This window comes from Macrobrachium rosenbergii, chromosome 5 (assembly GCF_040412425.1).
Source record: "Macrobrachium rosenbergii isolate ZJJX-2024 chromosome 5, ASM4041242v1, whole genome shotgun sequence".
Taxonomy (NCBI): domain Eukaryota; kingdom Metazoa; phylum Arthropoda; class Malacostraca; order Decapoda; family Palaemonidae; genus Macrobrachium; species Macrobrachium rosenbergii.
The window spans coordinates 11,098,418-11,125,201 of NC_089745.1; the positions used below are offsets into that span (position 1 = coordinate 11,098,418).

General features: G+C 37.5%; 1 protein-coding gene across 26 annotated transcripts in view; it reads right to left on the reverse strand.

The window, feature by feature from the left end:
• Rab3-GEF (Rab3 GDP-GTP exchange factor) overlaps positions 1 to 26,784 on the reverse strand; it is a 265,506-nt gene that overhangs the window by 187,719 nt on the left and 51,003 nt on the right. For all 26 annotated transcript variants that reach the window (XM_067103545.1, XM_067103541.1, XM_067103536.1 and 23 more), the window contains 3 exons: positions 20,057 to 20,384; positions 18,952 to 19,091; positions 12,569 to 12,695 (listed from right to left, as the gene is read on the reverse strand). In XM_067103545.1, the coding sequence (XP_066959646.1) occupies positions 12,569 to 12,695; positions 18,952 to 19,091; position 20,057 (268 nt within the window). In that variant the 5' untranslated portion in view covers positions 20,058 to 20,384. The remainder of the gene's footprint in view (positions 1 to 12,568; positions 12,696 to 18,951; positions 19,092 to 20,056; positions 20,385 to 26,784) is intronic.

Below are 26,784 nucleotides of genomic sequence, written 5' to 3' on the forward strand. Positions count from 1 at the left end.
AATTTAGTGTATTTAGTTCTAGAACGCACAATTCCCCAATTAAAATTTAACCCTACACATCCGCAGAGATAATTTGAGGAATTACAATATCCCGAAGCACCGGAAAATCAGGTTTTAATTCTAGTGTTATTGCACATAACAATGACCCCCATTCATACGAAATAGTGATACTGCCAAAGACCTCAAATCACTGTTTCACTTTGATGAGTTTTAAGGTCAGATTAATTCATAGTAATTCCTATAGGAGTTACTCTGCTGACTAAGAAAGTTCATTCAATGAACAAGAATAATGAATATTCACAACTAGTACACGCAATCAAAATTAAAATTTTGATACGTATGCCTTTTCATGTCTGTGTATATGTATATGTATGTATGTAAGTATATATATAATATATATATATATATATATATATATGTATATATATATATATATATATGTATATATATATATATATATATATATATATAGTATATATAATATATATATATATATACTTAACATAAATGAGATGTAAAAGTACTATGTGTATAATATAAATAAAGGTACAGTCATTGGTGAAAATCCTGTTACAGAATTGTACAGTATATTAAAATACATATGTACAAGAGCTCATAGTTTTCGTCCATCTGCTGCGGACTTGATCACAGCAGATGGACGAAAGCTATCAGCTCTGCACATATATATTTTTAATATACTATGTTCTGTAACAGAATTTTATTGTGATTTTTTGTTTATTTACACATACACACCCACCCACAATAAATATATATATATTATATATATATATAGTATATATATATATATATATATATATATATATATATATATATATATATATATATATATATATATATGTGTGTGTGTGTATGTGTGTGTGTGTGTGTGTAAACATAAAAGGCAATGAAAGTAAATTCCACAGACTGTATACAAAACTGAACAGAGAGCATAAGCTTTTACACCAAAAAAACAGAATTTCCAATCAGAAACCAAAGGGAAACGAATCCATGGGGGAAATAATTCAACGCATTTCTTCCACCTTTCAGAAAAAAAAAAAGAGGAAGGGGAGGAAAGAGGAGGAGGAGGAGGAGGAGTTGGAGGAGGAGGAGGGAGGAGGGAGCATAAATCCCTTCACTTCGAAACCAATTACTTCCCGGGGCCCACAAATTCCGCCTTTTAGAAACACCTGCGGCCGAAGCCCCGAGACGAAAATAGGAGGAAAGATGCACAGAATATGTGCAAGCGACCAGCGCCAGGGGAGCATTCTGGCTGCTGCTGCTGCTGCTGCTGCTACTGACTGCTTGTCTTCTGACATTAGGTTTGGCTTCCTACACGAGAGAAATCTTGTCTTTTTTTTTTTTTTTTTTTTTTTTTTTGCTGCTAGAATGTGTTTCAGAATTATAACATTATTTTACCATTATATGTATGTATATACAATATATATATATTGTGTATATATTGTAAATATAACACACATATATATATATGTGTGTGTGTGGAGAGAGAGAGAGAGAGAGAGAGAGAGAGAGAGAGAGAGAGAGAGAGAGAGAGAGAGAGAGAGAGAGAGAGAGAGAGAGAGCGTAATAAAAAAAATAGTAGTTTTATAGTATATATATATATATATATATATATATATATATATATATATATATATATATATATATATATATATACATATTCAAACACAAAAATTTTCTTTGACTTTCATACAAACGCATACCACAAACTCTCCACGAAGTCTGACAATTCCTCCTTCAACTTTCCACGGCAGCTGATTCCCTCAACCGTCTGGTAGCTCGCCCTCAAACTTCTCCCCCAGTCCCCAACTGCCAACCCCACCACCCCCTCTGACATCTGTCCCTGTGAAGTCCCCCACAATAAAGACGACAGGCAGACGTAAGGGCGTGATAACATTCCTCCTCGTTTTCGGGAGGAATTTTCCATGAGATGACCCCTTATATACCGTGGGCAGTGGAATTTATATCCGTGTCGTAAGTCTAGACTCGTTCTGCGCTGTTGCTGGGGATTGATGGTTCTAAATCGCCCGTCCAGTCTACTCAAGACGGTAAAATCGCTCTTCTGGGTTTTCTCTTCCTTATTATTTGATTTTATCATTTATATTTTTGGAGTCTACTCTTTATATTTCTCGCCAATCAGATTTCCCGGCGTTCTCCCTCATCCTAAATCAATAACCCATATGGCAAAGAAGAAACCTGTTAGTTTCTCAAGTCATAATCTTTAGGGGCTTTTCTCTTTAATTACTGAACCTTTCTTTTGTCGCATTCGCTTTTTTTTTTTTAGGCAAAGCGGCGTTTCATCTACTCGCTAAGCTTTAATGTTTTTCTTCATCGCTGGCCCTAGACTCTTACGCACAAGCATCAGTTATAAGACGACCTTCACACGTCTACACTAAAGATGCCAGCCTTTTACAGGATTTCGTATTATCTGGCATTACTCGAGTGTTCTTTACGCTGCAAACGCCTTTCCATCAGGAGCAATATTCCTCTGTCTGTATTGATGTGAAAATATTTGTTGAAGGACTCAGAGTACACAAATGAGAGACGCACGGAATTATTTACGAGCTGTTTAGATGATGCCCTTCACCACAGACTATTCTGCTTAACAGCCAAAGCTTTCCCAAATAAGAAAGGTAAACTTCCTATTGTTCGGAGATAGCTAATCTCCGAAAGGGATGACCATTCCACGTCCAAAAAGGTCCCTTCTTCCCAAACCTTACGTTTCAGTCTCCCTTGGTATTATCTAACCAATTGCTGCCAGTCCAATGAATAATGTTAAGAAAATTGTCGCAATTATCTGCAAATAACCTTTTTGCGTAATCCTGGTAAAAAGCAAGTAAATAAATAAAGTAAATAAGTAAATAAATAAATTAATCCGATCTAACATACATGGAGGAGGTATTCAGATTTGCAGGTTTTTCCGAGTGTGTGTGTGACAAACTTATCAATAAGGTTTGACGTCTTGTTAAGGGCTCATGAGAACAAGTCTAGCATTCCTACGAAGGCAATGACTTCTCTGACATGTAATAGTAAAACGTACTTATATTTCTGAATTCAAGTTTAATGTCACCTTGAGTTACGATCGACATTAGACTTCGTAGACTGTCAAAAAGACACTCACTTACGATTTTGTAAACGAAACTAATATAATGACCCTTTTCGTATTCTCTGTACTATAAATTAAGATATTTCTCTTAGCATTTTGCCTTTGGAGAAACGTGTTCCAAGATGTTGGAGAAATACTCAACCCTCCTACCATATTTGATTCACTCTGCAGAAACTATACTAAAAAAAAAAAAAATTTTTCTAACTCGTTCCAACTCCCTATTCTCGACAAATGGGCGATTCAATTTAGAAAGTTTTATCTCTCTCTTTGTTAAATGATAGCAGGTCAAATTCCTCAGAAGATAGACCTGCTGGATTCTAGAACCCATATTCACAACAAAAGTTAAAAGCGTATTTTCTTCAAGGGCAAAAGCCAGTGGGAAGGGTAACCTAACGACCTTTTCTAGCCCAGACACGACCCAAACAAGAAGAAGGAAATGGAAAAAAAGTAGATGCTTCAAAGTAATTAAATTTTTTCCGCGTTATATTTTCCTTCATTTCTGATAAGTCACTGACCTCGATGCAGGAGGTAAATGCAAGAGGACAATTACATTTGAGCTTGAATAATGTGTATATGTGAATGATGAATAATAATGTATCACAATGAGAAACACAACAAAGCAAAGTCCACAGGAATTCCGTAGCATTACGTTCCGCTTCTTTAAGGGACAAGCAATATATAGAGTACATATCCACAAACAATCATTAATACAATTATATATATATATATATATATATATATATATATATATATATATATATATATATATATATATATATATATATATATATACGTTGTGTGTGTGTGTAAGATGACCAATAAGATGCATAAAGACTGACAACACACATTTTCCCACTTTAATCCATGCAAACATAAATACTTCTTTCTAATTTTTCTTTCTACTTCCCTCTGCCTGAAACAGAAGCAAACAGTGTACCAGGTTCCAAACAAACCTGTAAGAGCAAGCGACAGCGAACCCAAACAGCCTTTGAGCTCCGGAGTAATACAGGTCTAGGTCACGAAGCACAGGCCTCAAAGTGCTTCTCTTAATTGTTTCCAAGTAACTCCTTTGAATGAAGCTGTCCATAAATTTCGTGATTCTATATTTCAGGAATCAACTGAATGACCCGCTCGTCAAAAACTGTTGATTAATTAGTATCAGTAGGTACATGAATAAATAATTATTAATAACAATTTCTTAGCTGTAAAGTGTTGGAAATCCTTTTGTGTAAGCTGTAACTAATTGGTTTAAACCTACCAACACACACGCACACACACACATACACACACGCACACTAAGAGAGAGAGAGAGAGAGAGAGAGAGAGAGAGAGAGAGAGAGAGAGAGAGAGAGTTCTACTGCGATTCTAGAACTTGGAAAATCAATCATTTTTTTTATTATGAGGAAATACACGTCTTCATCCCCTCGCGCATTATCAGGTGGAAATCTCTTGTTTTTAAAATCCCGGTATGGATTTAACGCGGCTAAAAATAGCAGCAGTCGCACACGGGCAGTCCACGCTCACAGGTTGCAGTGACATCCAGCATTCACCCACTTATTCAGAAATCAATAATTACACACAGCTCTCAATACGGAGGGAGATATAAATAACCCACAGCGCAGCTGCGGAGGTAAACAAAATGTGAAGCTATTATATAAATAGCCACAGTCAAATCGCTCCATAAATACTCACTAAATACTCACTTTTATACAAAAAGAAAAAGGGGCTTAGCTGTGTTCCCCCTCGGAAATAATATGCCAAATTTGTACCAACCTACTGGAAGCTTCGTATCAGCCTTGCTATACGTCATGACATACATTCACCAAAATAAACTCGGCGCACCTTTGAAATTTCAACGCCTGGTAATTTTCGTTTCAATCATCTCCCTTCATTACTCAACTGTATACGCAAACCTACAGACATCAACCTGCTCCACTTTCGCGGCGATGGTATACTCGTACGTCCGCCACCCTTGTGGCAGACGTCTGATACTATTTCGGAGTCGTCGTACATTCAGACGTCAGTGTCATCGTCTGCACTGTCTGGTTGGATTCCATTGTTGCCAGTATTTCTTCTCCTTCGCCAAATCAAATACAGAAAAAGAATTTGAAATTACATTCTGGGCAATTTACCTGTCTCTTATTCCAACTGGGTGCTCAGTAAATTTTAAATTATTTTGTCATTTTCTGTATTTTCGTAATAAGTATCATATCTGTTTAAAATAGTGACTTAATTAAAAGATTTATTTGGAAATTAGTTAAACGTTCAATACTTCTGTCAATTTTAATATGATCTTCGAGTATTTCGCGTCTTATAATTTTGTAATTTCATGAGAATTAAGGCAGCTTTTAATGAGGACGTGGGCTCTTCTAGAGGACAATTATTCAATTCACCTAAATTAGTAATACTTCACTGTAAAAATAAGAAATGTAAACATGTAAAAATTCGTACCTGTGCCTTGCATATATGGCAATGCAAAGCATTGCTTTCTGAGATTTCAATTCCTTAACCTTCGATGCTTATAATTTGTTAAACAAGTTTACAAAGAACAAAGAACGATACCAGGGGGAAAATACACACACACACACACACACTCTCTCTCTCTCTCTCTCTCTCTCTCTCTCTCTCTCTCTCTCTCTCTCTCTCTCTCTCTCAGAGGCCCAACCATCAAAAAATAATTCCACTCAAAAATGGTCCCCATACAAAGTACATAATAACTACAGTATTTCCTTTCCTTTCCGCTCCCTCCAGTTGGCTTTCTATCCTTTTCCGAATTGAAAAGATTAATCCCCAGTTCCCAGAAGCAATTTACAAATAACGATCAAGTAATATCCACACGTTCACAAAATAATTGGGTTTTTAGACGGATATCGCCCTGCCTCTATTAGACATCGAAACACGGAGAGGATGTAGTGTATTTCAAGTGTTAAAATACAGAGGGGGGATCGTTATGTAAACACTGGGAAAAGTTAAGTATACCTTAGTTTAACCAAACCACTGAGCTGATTAACAGCTCTCCTAGGGCTGGCCCGAAGGATTAGATTTATTTTACGTGGCTATGAACCAACTGGTTACCTAGCAACGGGACCTACAGCTTATTGTGGAATCCGAACCACATGATAGCGAAAAATGAATTTCTATCACCAGAAATAAATTCCTCTTATTCTTCACTGGCCGGTCGGAGATTCGAACTCGCGGCCAGCAGAGTGCTAGTTGAGAACGGAACCCACTCGCCCAAGGAAGAACTTATAAACATTGGGAATTCTTACGCAAATACGATGCAGAGTAATAAGAAGAGCTCACAGTATCATGAGGAAGTTGGAAACTGTAAAGTAAACCCACAATGCATAAAGCAAGAATTATTGCCAAAGATTTCGCCACCAGGTGGCCTCCTCAGGGAAGGTAATAAATGACAAATAAATGCGTCATGTAATCTGGTTATATTCTCTGATGAGGCCGCTAGTTGGTGGCATACCTTTGGCAATAAATTCTTGATTTCTCTCGTGTCGGTTTATTTAAAATTTATTTAACAGTGAAGTGTAGCGGCATTAATATTATAGCATCTTTAAATGCCGCGGCTAAGTATGATAAAGAGAGCAATTACTATGAAGCTACTTAAAATGAAGATATACACTAGCACATAAACTCCATTTAGTCATGAACTGGGTTTTAACAGAAAATGTAGAGAGATACAAAAGCTGGGCATAATATGAACTCCTGATGTTAAATATGTTATTAAAATAACTAAATACGATAAATATGAGAAATAATTATGGAATAATACAAAACTGAAGGTGAGCAATAATGTACACAAAAAAGTTTACAAAAGTATGTAAATATTTCAATTTCTCTGCTAGACCCAAGCTCTTCTCCACCAATATTGCAAGCTACCACAGTCGACTAACTAGAAGATACAGGCTTCACAACCTAGATACAATAGTCGTTAACAGAACGTGCCTATAGCGTTCTGGATGGCACATGAAGAGACCGCTAGTCCTTTATCGGGATATAGCGAGAACCCTTATTATCATATGGCACATGAAGAGACCGCTAGTCCTTTATCGGTATATAGCTAGAACCCCTATTATCATATGATGTCGTATTAAGCACTCGTCTATTTTATGGTCCACACAGACACACAACCTTCTCCTATATAAACATCAAAATCTGATTCTCGTAACCTTTATTTTTCGCTATATATCCTTTTTTTCATAACTTTCGCTATATATAATTTTTTATAACTTTCACTATATATCCTTTTTTTTATAACTTTCGCTACATACCCTTTTTTTATAACTTGATGACAGCGATCAAATAATAGTTCCCTCTGTTTGCTTTTCACAATATTGGTAAAGGTTTGGAGAGTCGAAATTGGATAGTTCCCGGCTCTCTCTCTCCTCTCTCTCTCTCTCTCTCTCTCTCTCTCTCTTCCAGCTTTATAGCTTTGAGTGTCAACAGGTGTTATACCCATCAAAATCTATTGACTGGATGCCTCTCTCTCTCTCTCTCTCTCTCTCTCTCTCTCTCTCTCTCTCTCTCTCTCTCTCCTCACTGCTTCCTACATAACATATGAAATATTTCTGAATATATCCTTAAGCCTGTATCGATTTTTTTAAAACTAAATTTTTGTAATATACTAAAACAATATATAAATACACATACACACACACACACACACACACACACACACACATATATATATATATATATATATATATATATATATATATATATATATATATATATATATATATAAAATGTCATTTTAAAAATGAACGTTATAAATGGACTTTTCTATACACACACATATATATACATACTGTATATATAAAAGAATATATAAAAGAAAAGTCCATTTATAACTTTTATTTCAAAATGACGTTATTCTGGAGTGCAGGAAAGCTACAGAGGTTCCATATCGAGATAAGAAGATTTATTAGGTCTGAGCCCGTCTTCTGACGGGCCGCTCTTTACCAAGAGTAAATGCTTGTTACATTTAATAGGCTTATATATACTTCCAATGGAAGCAGCTCTTTTGGTGTGTGTGTGTGTGTGTGTGTGTGTGTGTGTGTGTGTGTGTGTGTGCGCGCATTTTGAAAAAAATGGATCCACAAGTATTTTACATACACAAATATTAACCTTCGACTCACATATTGGATATATGTATTCGAGAGGCGAGTAACAGACAAAAATGAATATTGGAAAGGTTCAGTTTTCAAATATAGGAAAGGTTCAGTTTTCAAACATAGGAAAGGTTCAGTTTTCAAACATAGGAAAGGTTCAGTTTTCAAACATAACAATACGTACCTACATAAATACATACCATGTATGTATGCATGTAAATCTAAGCACACCCATTCTAACATTCTACAGCTTCCCTTAAAGGCGGTAGCTCCAGAACAACAAACAAGGCATCAGTCTGTGCCACATTCATATTTGTCCACTGAAGTGGATGAACCTCCTTAAGTATAACACTTCTCTGGCTTCAGCCTTATATGCATACATTAAAAAAAGCTCATTCACAACATATCGAATCCCAAAAACTCACTACATTGTGACTGCAACATTCACCTGTCTTGATGACTACTAGACTGTGCAGACATTAAGTCCTCTCCTTTCCAATACTTCAAGAACTTCGCCTGTCCATAATTCTCCAAGTTCTCTAAAAAGCTTCCGAATCGTTTACTTTTACCAGCCGCTCACTCTCCATTCTTTCCAATTCACATCTCAAACAACCATAATCCCGCCTTTCACTTGTGCTTACCTTTTTATCATTTTTACCGATCTGAACATTTCTCAATCTTTCCGTAACTCCACTTGGCTCCCTTAGACAATCCACTTCTTTTTCAAGTCTTTTGCACACACCCTGCTACCTTCCTTGCTAAGCCCTTTGTTGGCCGAGTCGGTTGAGCTTCAGACTGTCCCTCGATGGGCTGGAATTCAATTCCCGCGGCCGGCTGATGAAGAGTTAGAGGAATTTATTTCTGGTGATAGAAATTCATTTCTCGCTATAATGTGGTTCGGATTCCACAATAAGCTGTAGGTCCCGTTGCTAAGTAACCAACTGGTTCTTAGCCACGTAAAATAAGTCTAATCCTTCGGGCCAGCCCTAGGAGAGCTGTTCATCAGCTCAGTGGTCTGGTAAAACTAAGGTATACTTAACCTTCCTTGCTCCACTTTTTCCATTCTCAAACGTTTTGCCCTTGACTCTCAACATTCCTACAGCAGTGTATCATAAGAAATATTTGATCGCCAAACCCTCTTACTTGTCTAACTCTCCGCTGTCCTACTCCTATCAATTCTTTTGCCATCTGCTTACTTCAGTAACCAAAATCATGATACATCCTCTTGGTATCCTATTACTATAAGTAACGTAATGTCACTAATGATTCCTAGTCTTCTCTGTCGCCTTTAATTCTATGCAACCCGCTTCCACATCATGGAATCTAGGGATATGAAAGAGAGGGATCTCCCGGTAGCACTTCGCACACATACATACATATATATACACACGCACACATTATATATATATATGTATATATATTATACCATAGTAAACAGCTCACACTGAAATATACATTTCCAAGGCTTCAAAGCGCTTGGAAACTCAAGTTTATCTTAATTATACAGCAAACAATATAAAGGCGATCGCTTACATATCTTTTGCTACAAATTCACACGCCTACTTAAAACTCATATAATTTTAATGTTCTCGTTGTGACCCACTGCGGTTCACACCAGACTTCTAACGGTATCGTGACCTGTTGAACATGCCGTTAAGAAATAGGACGCACTGTTGCTTAGTAGTTGCAAGATCACGATAATGATACCTTCAGACTTGCTGGCCGCTGCTGAGGTCTACAAGTTTCGGTGAAGGTTTTGATGTTTTTTCAAGATAGAAACGTTTTTCCCTAAGGCTCACCCTCCTCTCTGGAACGTTTTTTTTTTCATTTTCTCCGTAATAACTTCTTCTCCCTCGTTATCAGATTCACTTGTCTTCAATACGTTTACAGCAGCTTTTCCCGAAGGTCTGAGTCACGGAATCGGATATTGCAATAAAGACCAAGTATTTTTTCCTCATAAACTTTAAACTTTACAAAATTATAAAAAAAAACTCTATCTACAATTTTCTGGTTCTACAGGGTTTTCAAACGCCGATTAGAACATCTGTTATATGCAGTCTATTCATTACTCAAAAGAAAAAATAATTCAGTCTACGAACACAGACGGGAAGATGTCAATCATCTAGGGCAAACAGCCAACCAAGAGGAGGAGAGAGAACAAGGGACGTCACTTAAGAGGCAGCAGCTAAAACGCGTCACACCTCTGGAGGCATTGCAGTTTGCAGACACAGGGCCCGACACATTGCAGTACACAGCACTAAAAGATAGCATGGCGATCGTAAAAATGCCCAATAAAACAGTATTTATGGTCAGACAGCCAACGCCCAGTATCTCTCTCTCTCTCTCTCTCTCTCTCTCTCTCTCTCTCTCTCTCTCTCTCTCTCTCTCTCTCTGTGTGTGTGTAAAGAAGGCACTATCCCTCAGCTAAAATATATTCAAACACTTTAATTAAGAAACATACTAACATCGCTAGGGCTTTTACCGGATAAAACTGCAGAGTATTCCGAGTAAATGCCAGGGGGGAAACCATCTGAAACTCGGGCATAGATTATGACATTAGAACAATATGCCGGGAAAATTGCGCGCTTTCTCTGCGCGAACATATTTCCTTAAACGACCTACTTCCGCCATCTTTCCCCTCCCCTCCCACCACGGGTGGTGCACCCACCCGAGAGACCACCGTTCGGCTAACACCCTTCTCAGGTTCCGGAAATGGCTGCATCCGAGCCAATATGAATATGGCTGACACACAAAACGAAAATTTATCGCCCCAATTCGAACGTGCCACACTGACCATTTCTTGCGGAACGATCCGATTCTCTCTCTCTCTCTCTCTCTCTCTCTCTCTCTCTCTCTCTCTCTCTCACCAATATTTTCCCAAAATTCGTGAAGTTGGAACGGAAATGTCTGAAATATCATGCAGATTAGAATCACTCAACAAAATTGCCTATGAAACAAGGTTTCTAATGCTATTACTCCCACTGATAATCCTCGTTGTATATATCTTTAAATGCATGCGTTCATAATTATATTCTTCTAGTTCTTAATTATCCAAACCTGCACGCTCACGTACACACTGGTTTCTATATATATATATATATATATATATATATATATATATATATATATATATATATATATATATATATATATATATATATATAGTGTGTTTATATATACTCTGTATGTATATGTATACATATATAATATATATATATATATATATATATGTATATATATATATATATATATTATATGTTTAACTGATTAGTATGTTTAACTGAGCAGCATGAAAAATTTTTCAATCTCGTTTAGCATAAAGTTGCAGAAATAGCAGTAGTCTAAATACGTGAATGAATATGAACGCATTTGAGAGAGATTCCGCACCTCTGTCCAATAATAGTATTCAGATCACCAAAAACAAATGGGGAAGCATACACGGCAAGGCATTCTGCCGTACGTACTATTTCTACTATTAAAGCAGTAACAACTGGCTATTGCTACAGCTGTTACTATGACTATTGTGATAACGTCACAGCCAAACTATTTACCTTAAGGAACCACGACCTAACTGTTAGGTCTTGTTCCTTAAAAATGTCTTTTTAATGCAAGTAGCAAATCTATTACAGTGCAGTGCTCTTTTTGTACTAGGTCATTACATATGATTAGGGTTACCATACGTCCCGATTTGAGGGCTTGTCCTGGGCGTCCCGGTCAGTCAGAAAAATGTCCCAGAATGTTCAGGACAAGCAGTCAGTCACCCAACAATGTTCCAATGTTCAGAGGGAACGTGTGTATACTGCAAATGAACAGCGAAAAATCGTGTTTGCAGATAGACTTTGGACCGTCAGAGCAAATAGGCCTAACAGATTTGGAAGCAGAAATGAACAGGATAAAAAATCATGTTTCCAGATAAACTTGCGACCCGTCAGAGGAAAAAATGTCAAACAGATTTGGAAGGAGGAATAAATAAAAACGTGTAGATAGGTTTGGGACCCGTCATAGTGAATGTAGGTTCCTTTTGTACTGTCTTTGCTCGATGAAAATATGGTAACCCTACATATTACTGAATCAAAAATTTTAAAGAGATCATTGGTCATAATGAGTTGCTCATAAGGGGTTGCGGTATGAAAAAAGTAGAAAACCACAGCATCCAAACATATCCTTAAACTCTACGGGAAACATTCTTTACATTTCATTACCAAGACGTTTTCGACCATGTTACAATGACTGAAACTACTGATTCGATACCACAACCTGGAGTCGTTGACTAAGAAGACCATTCAAGCAATGAGAGAAAACTGATGGTTCCTGTACTTACCGGAGTCCTTGTCTGTGAGCGTGAAGACGAAAGACGTGGCTTCTCTGAGGGAGGTCTTCCTGGGCCCGACGGACACGCATCCTTCGGGCTGGCAGAAATATATCACGTCCAGGGGCAAGGGAAAGTCCTACGGGGAAGGCAACAGGTGGCAATCATCAGTAATTGAGTAATTCCTCTTCCTAATTGTGGGCAAGATTATAGTCCCTTATGTAATCATAATATAAGTGACACTTGTAACACTATACCGTGTAAATTTTGTAACCAGAAATAGAATTGTGGATAAATATCATTATCTTATTATTTATAGCAACCATGAGCGATATTATATTTACAGAAGCAACTATCAAGTTAATTATTAATCATTAAAGAGCAAATTATTTCACATAATTATACTCTTTCGCTTCGTAAAGATTAATTTCTTCGACTGTCGAGCACGAATCTAAAGCAATTTGAGCACATTACAAATATCAAATGAGAAAAGAAACTTAATATATAAAAAGAGTCATAGTATGCTAATTCTGTGAAACAGTAACCAACCCATTCTAATTTACAACCACTTCGGAAAAGACAAAACATGCGAGCCGTGGCGACATCGAGATTGGGAAGACAGAAACACGAGGGGGGTTTTAAGTTTTTAGGTGAGAAAAACACGACGCAAAAAACACCCGAGGCAGAGCTGAAAAACACCACACAGAGATTTATTACCCTCCCGAACAGATGAAAGTTTCAACTCCTTAATTAATTAGGAAAAAAACCACCGAACCCGTTCGCCTGTACGGCAGAGGAGGAGGAGGGGGAGCAAGAAGTTAAACGCAGACGATTACAGAGTAGTGTGAGTGTGTCTGTCGAACGTGGCGCAGCAAAAGATCAATTGCCCTCTCTCTCTCTCTCTCTCTCTCTCTCTCTCTCTCTCTCTATATATATATATATATATATATATATATATATATATATATATATATATATATATATATATATATATTTATCTATTTATATATATAAATATATATCTATATATACTGTATAAATTATATATATGTATATATACATATATAATTGTATATATAAACATACTATATATATATATATAATATATAAACATATTGTATACATTATATATATATATATATATATATATATATATATATATATATATATATATATATATACAGTATATAAAGTGACTACAGAGCCAGAGATAGAAATGTACATCCGAGAGAGAGAGAGAGAGAGAGAGAGAGAGAGAGAGAGAGAGAGAGAGAGAGAGAGAGAGAGAGAGAGAGAGAGAGAGAGATGGGTGTCCGAATAAAGAACGCATTTACCCACCAGAGAAAAAACAATACCCAGCCACTTCGAATGATTGAAACAGAATCAATGTTTGCAAGAAGAGTATGCTCGAGCTCCCGTCTGCCTGCGGGTGCGCAGGAGGTCAGCGAAAGGTTACGCCACAATGGATGGAGCTCCAGTGAGTAAGGTCGAATAAGGTCATCCGGCGGAGGTCACGAGACTCTCGCATCGATTGTGGCCTTCGCACCTACCAGGAAGGATCGATGGCGCTCGGAGGGTCAATGGCCGGGGCACAGGAGGTCATTTACAAGGCAAGTGGAATGTGTGGTCAAAATCCAGGTCATACATCAAAACTAGGTCACTGTCACAAAGGTCAGTGGACGCGACAGAAACACAAAGTCATTGGGCTGCGGGGTTATTTTTAGTAACAGGGTTACATTACTTCAGTTAGCTCGCCCGTTTACAAAAATAGGTCTTTTGAAGCGACAGAAATAACAGGCCAAAAGCCCCAGTATTAATTAATTTAGCTGAAACCAGACCACATTTAACACAGAAAGTCGAGATGGGATTCCAAGATCAAACGTCACTCCGCTGTATGAACCAGTATTCAAAGAACGTGGATTTTTCAAAATTAAATTCTTCCGAAATCCCTGTACAGAGCACTAGTGGGTTACTTCCCGCCCTCCCCCAAATCCAGCTCATGCAATCACCATTACAACAACAACAACAACAACAACAACAACAGCAACAGCAAAAACCAGTTGCTTGGAAACTGTGAGACGAGATTATTTTATTCAGCACTTCCTGCTTCCTTCGTTTCGCTTCCATAGAGCGTTACCCGTCTCCCAAACAATGGGATGTATAATAACGCAGAGAAAGCAACACGAATGGCTTAGTCATCATACTTGTTGCTCTCGGAGACACCACCTAATTTTAACTATAAATGATATTACTGTTATAAAGTAGACGTTTGCAAAGTATAATTCTTAGAAAGATGACTCTCTCTCTCCCTAGGAGAGCTGTTAATCAGCTCAGTGGTTTGGTAAAACTAAGGTACACTTAACTCTCTCTCTCTCTCTCTCTCTCTCTCTCTCTCTCTCTCTCTATATATATATATATATATATATATATATATATATATATATATATATATATATATATATATATTAACTTTATCACATACACAATTGTTCTGTGCATTAGTAGAATTACTAAAGGGACCTCATTCAAACTGGATGGTATCTAACGGAGTTTTTTATTCAGAAAAGTTACAAGCCTTCTTGGACAAACAGTCCACATTAACTGTGTATGAGAGAGAGAGAGAGAGAGAGAGAGAGAGAGAGAGAGAGAGAAGCGTGCGTGTTTGTGTGCTTAAGTGAGCGCATGTGCAATTTAAATACTTCGTAAAGGTAAAACACGAATTGGCATACTACCGCATATCACGAACTTCTTAAGTTACATTATATGAATGTACTAATATCACATACATAGCTACAGTGTGACGTTATAAAAAATAACTAGAAATAACGCAAAAAGAACAACAATGTCCCCGTGCACCACACCACCCTAGCAGCAGCTAGAATCATGCAAACAAACCTCGCACGCTTGAGACTGCAACTTTAAAGTGCCCCAGTCTTTCCTGATATTGGTAACCCTGGTGTTGTACACATTTACCCAACCGGTGAGATTTGCCAGCCTGATCCGAGCAGGGAGCTCACGTAGAGTTAAATGAAAACCAGCGACAACCTCCGTCGTAAAAACCGGTGAAGCTGATCATCAGGTTAGAGGTGATGGAGAATATATATTATATTTACTACGGTACATTTCCAAATTTACACATCTGTGCTATTTAGTGGAATTTTTTGCCATTTAGCGATGAACTCAGTAGATGTAACTGTCAACCCCTATGTGTACCTCAGTCTAACAGTACAGTATCTGCGTAGTTCTGGTGAAAAGATCATTAACTATATACAACAAACACCTGAGCGACTGAAGCTCACAGCCTGGACAATAACATTAAACCATTACTCATTCTCCTCATGCTCCTCTCTCTCTCTCTCTCTCTCTCTCTCTCTCTCTCTCTCTCTCTCTCTACTAAGACGCAATAACAACATCATTCACGTACCTCCTCCGTGCAAGTCTCATCGACAACAACAACAACAGTTATCATAACACTGGGAGTAATTATGGTGAAATCATCGCTCAAATCCAACCACCACCATTACGCAATAGAATCTCTTGTCTGCAAAATCCAAAATCGCGTTATCTTGTGCAACAGAAAATCGGATTTCGAGAAAAGCCGATGAAGAGATTATGAACGGATATGGGTGAATGTCATTCGTACGCATGAGTTGACCAGCGTTGGTTACTGATGCTCCTCTCAGAGAGAGAGAGAGAGAGAGAGAGAGAGAGAGAGAGAGAGAGAGAGAAAACGTTTTGCATACAACCAACACCAGACTCCAGTTTCAACTCTATACGGAGCGCAATCGAATTGGAAATGAAAGCAAAATCCCCCTATTGTCGTTCATGGAAGCAAGAATTACCAAGCTCTTTGCACCGTATTAAAGAGCCGTTTCCCCCTTCACACACGGATGAAACCCGTATTACTGTTAATGAGGTAAATGAAATCGAGTCTTATGATAACGAGAATAATGAGTAGTCCAAATCCTCATTCGCAAAATGACAAATATATTGAAATGAAATGGCAGTCATTTTCAGTATAGGAAAAAATAAATGAAATTTACCGCGACCACAGTTAAGAAAATGACACATTCTGCCTTGATTACTGCCATAATACAGGAGGGATCTTTTGTTTAGGGCCTGACACGTCCGTAAACTAAGCAATGGGGTGGCAGTTCATTAGATTCACACGATAAATGCAAATAAATCGCCAATACTGCTGTCCAATCCCGAAATCTGTAAGTAATGCATCCAAATCTGAATATTTGCAGATAAAGTAAAATATGTGGTATACGTAATCAATTTAATCACGATTTGTTTACGACTGTTCGCCCAATCTAATAACGGCATAAAATTTGTAAACTTGAAGACACGGCTGTCAGTGACGATGCCTTCTCTAAAAAGACTTCCATCCAGATATTTTAAGCTACACCGAGAGTCAAGTTCCTCTAATACCTACAGACAGGTAAACAGATAAGGAGGAAAATTCGTGCCACTAGCTTCTAAATTTGAGGAATGGCACCTTCCAAGGGCCAGAGGTTCCCGGTGCCTTTCGAGAAGACGTGGACGTGGTCGAGAAGACAAACAACCTTACGGTTGTGTGATGGGCACTGAGGGCTTGAAACTTTGGGCACAAAGACATACACACACACACACCCACCTAACTCTGCAACTATCATTTCCCCCTCAAAGTGACAACTTTACATGCGATACTGCCAAGTCTGTTGACCACTGTTGCTACTGCATAGCTGACCTGCAAGAGGTCAAAGGTCGCTCAAATTACTTCGACGTGCCACTGCTGACTATATATGCCTCCTAAGGAATGAAGAGCCCCATAAAATGCTACCGACAAGATTACAAATCACCTATGGAGTTTATTCTTGTAATCTTTGTCACAGTGGCCGAAAAACAATTTTTGAAAATCAAGACATAATCTATTATGACGTTATAAATGATCAAAGCCGGCAAAATATGCTTGAAAGTACAACAAAGTTGCAAATTAGTCGATAATATCAAATAATTTCTATTTCTAAGCTCTGGAACACCTAGAAATCTACTGTCCTTTTAATAAATGTCTCCTTCTAAAATGTGTTGTAACCAATCTAATGGAAAAAACCGTTTTCTTTGATATAATACACTTTATATCGAAACCAGGGCAAAAATAATAAATAAATACATTAAATTAATTTGTTACGAAAAAGAGATAAGGTTTCATCTGCTCTGAACAGCTGGCATTTATTTTTCCATTTAATTTTTCATTAATTAGGAGCTATATCCGAAAGCTTAAGAGGAATTAAAATGCAATTTAGCTTTTGATTACTTCGGCAGTAGGGAGAGAGAGCAGTAATTTCATTTCGGGACAAGGCGAAACGATAAAAGCAAACAGCGCAATTTCAACGATTTGTAAAAGAATGGAAATACTCGTATAAACATTCTAATTCCCTGGCGGTGAAGGAAACGCTATCTCTTTGCTCAAACACTTATATGAGCCACTCACGGCGAGGGCAATATTGTTTGTGTCAGTCTTGATAAAGGCAATAATACGTGTGCCTCCCGGAGCTGAGAGATTGCTATCTGTGATACCATCAAGGCAGCGGAGGTTATGCCAGGCAGCAATGGCCATGGCCCTACGACGCCAGTTTACTTCAATCAATCAAGCAATCTGAGGACAAATGACAAGTTCTAAGGTTCTGAAGGCGATTGCTTGTGCCACCTCCCCAATAAAACAGAACAAGTATCACGTCAATTTTTCATCATTAACACCTCCTCGCTGCTGGGAGAACGGCGATGGTGAACTGGTACAATACATGTACACAATACCGGGGTCCAAGCGATGTCAGGCAGGGCAGCCGATCGGGACTACAAAGTCTACCACAAAAGCCAAATCACAGTCCTTCAAAAGAGGGCATCACGGCGACCCCATATAAAAATGGGAACAAGCTGGGAAGAAGAAGAAATGGAAAAATAACTACTGTTTAAGATGCTATGATAGATCAGAATTGTTCTCGTATGAAAAAGAGCTTCTAGATAAATCTAAAATTTCAGTCGTTTTTTATTAACGAATGTTTTCTCGCAATCGAAATGAAACACGCCGCCTACAAGAAATAAATAAACATTATACGGAAAACCCATATATTGGTAAAGGCGAAAGAAAATGGGTGATTTTAATGTTTCTGTACAAGGGGATTTAACTATTTTAGAAGATTATCCATCCATGTTTTTTATTTTTCTTTTTTTACGAAACCCCACATACACTTCCTAAGATTCTCCAAATACAATTTGTAGCTCCACAATCCTGTCCGACTGGAGCCAGAAAGAGATACCTCATTCCTAAAATGAATTTTTCAGCCCATCTGGTGTGCTCCAGTGAAGTCATTCATTCTGAGTGTCCGGTTCACGCATGCGCCGCGACCTACCTTGTGATCGTCTGGCGGGTAACGGCGGAGCAGTTCGGGAGGCTGGACCGGCGTAGCTCGGGCAGGGGCTCGTGCCCCAACAACCACCACGTAGTCCAGCAGCCGCGGGCATAGCTGCCGCCGCTGCGCATCTGTGGCCACTGCAACGACATCAAAAAATTTCATAATTAAAAATATACAAAACAAACCTTATATCAATATACATGTGTGTGTCTGTGAAGTTTAAAAGGCCCATAACATAAATATCAATAAATTAAATCCATATATTTCGAGTGAGAATGCTTCATATATCTGTTGATATATAAGGTTTTGTTTATCAACAGTGTTTAAGTGGGTCCTTTACACTTCCTAGAACACTGTTAGAGATATGGTAAAAAAGACATTATAAATATATATATATATATATATATATATATATATATATATATATATATATATATATATATAATATATATGCACATATACATATATACATTTATATATGCAGTCGGGAAACTATAAGAAATTTATTGTTTCAGAGTCACGAAGGAATATGAAAGGAAATACAGGTGTACAAGGCCTTTCATGAGATTTATCAAGTTATTACACCTGGCTACAAAAGCGTGAGAAAGTTATTCCTAAAATGGCTATGCTAGCCTTCAAGTAGACGTTACCAGCATGGGAAATAACACAGCCATCTTTAAAGGCTGCCGACAGTCGAGTTTTTTTTTTTTTTTGTAGCTTTTGGGTCCCTTGTGTATAAAGACAGATTTTACTGGGTCCAAGGGAACTGTCCATATCTAAGGTTAACATTATTCTTTATGAACTGGATTCTTGCAGATTAAAACCAATTTTTTCATTCCGTTTATTACATCCAGCTATGATGGATGACTTTGCCCAGTCTATCCTGAGTGAAACCTTGTTTTAGTTGCATAAAAAGGAGTACATCTTAACCTTCTTCTGTTCTGTAAGATCATTTGTTGTTTTTCTCTTGAAATAACGCGTCAAAAATATGTACTTGTCTATGCTTAATCGTACGGTTTCAACTGCTATTTATACGTGAAAACACATGAAAGGCCTCATAAAATCAAACAGAAAATCCAACGAAATCCTATTATCGCCTTACTTGTCTCATGCGGGGATGCTTATAAGGAAAGTCTCTTGCTGACGACAGGTGTCAGTGGGCCTATGCCGAGGGCCTATGACGACGAAGGGGCCGCTCCAGCAGGGCCGCTACTGACGGGGAAGAAAAAAAAAAAAAAAAAGGGCGATGCTGATGGTGACGGCGACGATCGAGTACACCTCAGAGAGGAACTGAAAGGGCTCCTCCTTCCTGCAGCCCTCAGATACTACAGCTCTTGGTTAAAAGAGGACCCAGGATTTCTCTGTCAAAGATGTTAATCGTTGGGCGGACTTTGGACAGGCCACCCAGTTCCAGCGCCCATTATCTACGGCTGGAAGAAGAAGAAGAAGAAGGAATTAACAAATTGGGCTTTCAAGGCAGAAAGTGAATGAGGGATACAATAACATAGAACTTTATACTGACTCTTAAGTTTACTGTATTTTGAAGAATATATAGGTTTCTCAATAAGTACAGTATTAATTCTGTTTATCTTCATGAACCTAAAAGCAAATGTAAACAAACAGATATGTTAGAAGGTACACGTGTTTGCATGGAAAAAGTGCATAAATTCATTAAATAAATCAACATATTAATGAGGCTCTCTCTCTCTCTCTCTCTCTCTCTCTCTCTCTCTCTCAGTACATATATGAGCCTCGTGCTGTGATCGATAGCATTCTCGCCTACTAGGCAAAAGGGCCCAGGTTAAGACTCCAGTTTAAGGGCCGGAGGACGGGCACGCTTCGTTAAAACCCAATAATAGCGTGCCTATGTTAACCTACGGAGTGAATCAGTTACGGTAGACGAATACAGTTGTTGCAACATGGGTTTCAAACCGAACATGGGGTTAACAACCTCACCCCAAGACTTACTGTGAACCGTAGGGCTGAGACTTTTTAGCCCCTCGTTTCCATGGACTGAATATATATATATATATATATATATATATATATATATATATATATATATATATATATATATATATATATATATATAAAATACGTGTGTGCGCGCGCGTGTACATGCGTACTTCCATCTTCAAGACGAACCTCAGGAACCAAACTCGTAAGTACCTAGCTCTCTCTCTCTCTCTCTCTCTCTCTCTCTCTCTCTCTCTCTCTCTCTCTCTCTCTCTCTCTCTCTCTACCCTTTACCTATGTGTCTTGGCCATTTGATATTTCGGCTGACAATCGAAGACTGTTCCCTCCCAAGAATGTTGCCGTCATGTTTTGAAATGATCAAGTCCCAGCTCCCTTAATGAGCGAAATATCAGGTCACCGAAAAACACAAGGACAGATAAACATCTCGAGACGATTTCCCCCTTCGATACAGTCATTTGGAGTGTGTTGACCTCAGCATGGAAAAACAAAGATCCAAGCAAAAATGACCAAAAAAAAAAAACTGCAATAACGTCAACAACAGCTTTGTCCCGTGATCCAACTCCTGTGGAATCGTTCCTCAGCTCCAGAAAACATAGCCTGCTTCTGTGTGCGTGCTGGGGTGTGTGTGTGTGTGTGTGTGTGTGTGTGTGTGTGTGTGTGTGTGTGTGTGTGTGTGTGTGTGTGTGTGTGTGAGGTTCCCGGTGACACACGAGAGAACAGAGAAGCCATTGTAGGTAGTGGGTGTGAAACTGTTCCCTCCTCCATTTAATTAAGTTCTAAATTATGGGCAATGGCGCAGCCTCGTCTTAGGCCTCTAGTTCAGCTGACCAAGAGAACAGGCCCCCAGCACATTATGCCTTAATTAATAGAAGGGTTAAATGCGGCCGCCCAAGTGTTACAACTAAATCAAAGCAAATGCTGACGGATGCAGGAGTGGCCGCATTGATTAGAGTTTCCTCTTTCCCTGCATTCGTTTTAGTTTTCTGTAAAAGAAAACTATTGTGGCGGCTTTGTCTGTCTGTCAGCACTTTTTCTGTAGGCACTTTTACTGTCCGCTCTCAGATTTTAAAAGCTACTGAGGCTAGAGGGCTGCAAATTGGTATGTTGATCATCCACCCTCCAATCATCAAACATACCAAATTGTATCCCTCTAGCCTCAGTAGTTTTTATTATATTTAGGGTTAAATTTAGCAATAATCGTGCCTCTGGCAACGATATAGGACAGGCCAACGCCAGGCGATGGTTAAAGTTTCATGGGCTGCGGCTCATACAGCATTATACCGAGACCACCGAGAGATTGAATATAAGCTGTACAGGAACTCGATTGCGCCGAAGAAACTTCGACGCATTTTTTACTTGTTTATCTCTTGGGTCTCCCAAGTGAAAAAGGATGACAGGGGAAGGGTGTGGTCTCCGTACAAGATGGCGGTAGTGATACTGGGCGAGTTTTGTTTGGCATGACACTCGGCTGGGAGACTTACTGGTAAGAACTGCAAGATTCATTTCATGCCGTTACGTGCACATAACATCGATGAACTGTCAAAGCATAACGATAAGTTAAAGGACGTGACTATGTATGATATAAGACCACTGTATGTAAGATGTCACAGTAGAGGAAAAATTATGCAAAAATTACAATTTCCAGATAGCACTCTCCTATGGAATGAGACCCTGAACAAACAACTATTGTTATGGTCAGCCAGTTGGCTTGGTAACTGTCTCCTGAGGTCTGAAGTATTACCAGATACAACAGCAACCCGCTAAACTTTTATTTACGCGTAGGTTACACCCAGAGAAAGGAATTCCCTGGCAAACATTCACAGGGATGGGGGAGAGGGGTGTAGGGTAGCACAGACTGGAAGCATACAGTTGACAGGATAAAAAAAAATGTATTTTATTACGGTATGTCAAGGTTGCTAAATGAATATGACACCTTTTCGCAATACGCGCACACTCTTGTAACACGCACAATCTCTCTCTCTCTCTCTCTCTCTCTCTCTCTCTCTCTGTCAAGTCTTAAAGTTTCTAGAAACTCACTCTTTCATGAGAGAGAGAGAGACAGAGAGTGAGAGAGAGTAAAAATTCCCTGAGCACTCCAATGCCACAGAAGAGTATGTAACGTACAAACAAACATAAAAGATTTCATCACTTGGTGCTACTCAGAGAAAACACCAAAGCATTAAATAATGAAAACAAAAAGTAAGCGTGTCTACAGAGAGAGAGAGAAGAGAGAGAGAGAAGAGAGAGAGAGACGTGAGAGAGAGAGAGAGAGAGAGAGAGAGAGAGAGAGAGAGAGAGTGGAGTGAGAGAGAGAGAGAGAGAGAGAGAGAGAGAGTCTATGTTATTTTAATATTATTTAGGCTGTGGTTACAGGTGTCATTGCAATGTCGATATGTTGGCATTCAGTGAGATATTCAAATTATATATATATATATATATATATATATATATATATATATATATATATATATATATATATATATATTACATACAATAAACCACCCATGACCCGTTGGGTCACTTTTTTATTCACTGCATTTTTAACAAAAGGTCCACAACCATACCCATACCCATACATATACCCATAGCCATATCCGTACCTTACCCATACCCACATCCGTATCATACCCACACCCATAACTAAACCCATACCCATATCCATACCCGCACAATATCCATGCACATATATATATATATATATATATATATATATATATATATATATATATATATATATATATATAGTCTCAGTAATTGGGCGGCTACTACTTGAAATCTTAGCAATGATAAATAATATTGCTAAGACCAGGAAGAACATTCTTTATTGTACAAGCTTTCGAGGTATAAAAAACCTCATCATCAGGCTGAAAAAACCGACAAGGATGAGAATCAATAAAATTACAATAAAATGAATTGTCATAATAAATCTTCAGCAAAAACACTAACGAAATATATAAAATGAACAAGTAAATGCAAACTAAAAGGGTGAGACAAATAACGAAAAATTAAAAACACAAACATAAAAATATGAAAATAAAACTAAAGTGAAATGTAAACAAACTACCACTCAAAAGTAAAATATTTAACGACCTAATTGAGTACCTACTATGAAATTAACGATAGCTAGTTGAATACCAGACGAGTTGTTGTTCAATTCGGCTTCATCTTTTTAATAGTCAGCGACTCTGAAATTAAAGGTCAGTCTATTTGAACAAAGACAGTACCCGAAAATCCAGGTCAGTGAAAGGATGGTCCTGTGCTAAACTGTGTTCTCTAATGGCAGAAAAGGGTGGTTTTGGAAAGGGGAACCTAGTTCTAATAGAAAGACCTCTGTGTTCCAAAATTCTGTGTCTAAGCCAGCGGGAACTAGATCCCACGTATCGCAGACCACACTGCGAACAAGTGAACAAGTAAACGACACAGGAATTAAGGTCCAAAGGCAGAGTAGGCTTCTCTCTCAAAAGTGATCTTATTGTAAAAGGATTACAGAAAACAAACCGGAAACTGATTTGAGGGAAACAATGCTTAAGTAGACGGAACAGGATAATAAGTTGTCATTTTTAGATGTACAGGTATACAGAAATAGTGGCAAATTTGAGACCTCTGTTTATAGGAAAAGTACTTTTACTGGCTTGGGATTGAATTACCTCAGTTTTTCGCCAAAGTTGTATAAGATGAACTCAATACGCACTTTGATTAATAGAGCCTACAATGTTTGTTGTGATTTTAATTTATTTCATCAAGATATGGTTTTCCTCCAGAATTATTTTTCTGAAAACTCATATCCCATTTTTGTATTTTACAAAGTTCTGAAAAATTTTTAAATGAAAAGTTTTGTCCCAGACCGGTGTACAGTACTGCTAGTAAAGATGTAAAGTACATTAAATTGCCTTACCTTGGTCATAGTAGCTATATGGTCCGAAAAAGTTACAAGAAATACTTTAAGCATTGTTTCCCTCAAATCAGTTTCCGGTTTTGTTTTCTGTAATCCTTTACAATAAGATCACTTTTTGAGAGAGAAGCCTACTCTGCCTTTGGACCTTAATTCCTGTGTCGTTTACTTGTTCACTTGTTCGCAGTGTGGTCTGCGATACGTGGGATCTAGTTCCCGCTGGCTTTAGACACAGAATTTTGGAACACAGAGGTCTTTCTATTAGAACTAGGTTTCCCCTTTCCAAACCACCCTTTTCTGCCATTAGAGAACACAGTTTAGCACAGGACCATCCTTTCACTGACCTGGATTTTCGGGTACTGTCTTTTGTTCAAATAGACTGGACCTTTTAATTTCAGAGTCGCTGACTATTAAAAAGATGAAGCTGAATTGAACAACAACTCGTCTGGTATTCAACTAGCTATCGTGTAATTTCAGTAGGTACTCAATTAGGGTCGTTAAATATTTTACTTTGTGAGTGGTAGTTTGTTTACATTTCACTTTAGTTTTATTTTCATATTTTTATGTTTGTGTTTTTAATTTTTCGTTATTTGTCTCACCCTTTTAGTTTGCATTTACTTGTTCATTTTATATATTTCGTTAGTATTTTTGCTGAAGATTTATTATGACAATTCATTTTATTGTAATTTTATTGATTCTCATCCTTGTCGTTTTTTCAGCCTGATGATGAGGTTTTATACCTCGAAAAAGCTTTGTACAATAAAGAATGTTCTTCCTATATCTTGGCAATATTATTTATCATTAAGCTATATATATATATATATATATATATATATATATATATATATATATATATATATATATACATATATATATATATGTATATTTATATACATATATATATATGTATATTTATATATATATATATATATATATATATATATATATATATATATATATATATATATATATATATATATATATATAAACAGGTCATGCAGCTGAAAGCTTCATAGTACTCATCAAGGGGCATCCTGGAAAAGGCAGGACGTATATAAAAACAACAGTTTATTTTGCCGACGGCGTTTCGCAACATCTCATTGCATCTTCAATGCTGTAATTTACAATAAAATATAACTTAAAATCTTTTAAAAAACAAAATATAAAAATTTAAAAAATCACTATAACGACGGACATGACCTACCTAAACTGAGTTAAAAGAGAAACTAAAACACCTAAAAAAGAAAGAGGGTAAGTAAAAGGTACAGATCAAAATATAAACAAACAACTTGTTACGCTATGAATATTTTATATTTTATTGTAAATTACAGCCTTGAAGATGCAATGAGATACTGCGAAACGCCGTCGGCAAGATAAACTGTTGGTTTTATATACGTGCTGCCTTTTCCTACTGAATCACGAAAATATGGAACGTGATGCATATATAAATATAGATAAAATCCACGAAGGAAGGGAAACATTTGGAGTGCTTTGAGGCCTTTTTCTTTCGTTCCTTTTACTTAGCAGACTCTCCTTTACTTGTAGAGTCTGCTAAGTAAAGGACGAAAGAGTCGAAAGGCCTGCAGCACTCCAGTGTTTCCTTTCCTTCGTGGATTTTATCATTTTATATATATATATATATATATATATATATATATATATATATATATATATATATATATATATATATATATATATATATATATATGTGTGTGTGTGTGTGTGTGTGTATGTGTGTGTGTGTGTGTGAAATTTTTTTCACACCGTGATTTATATACAATCATGAATTTACAAATGTCGTTAATATAATATACTCACGCTGCCTCGGGAATATCCCCGAGGCAGCTTGAATTTGATATTGCTTATTACTTATTTCATGATTATATATATATATATATATGTGTGTGTGTGTGTGGCGTGTATGTGTGTTTACTTATATATATATATATATATATATATAT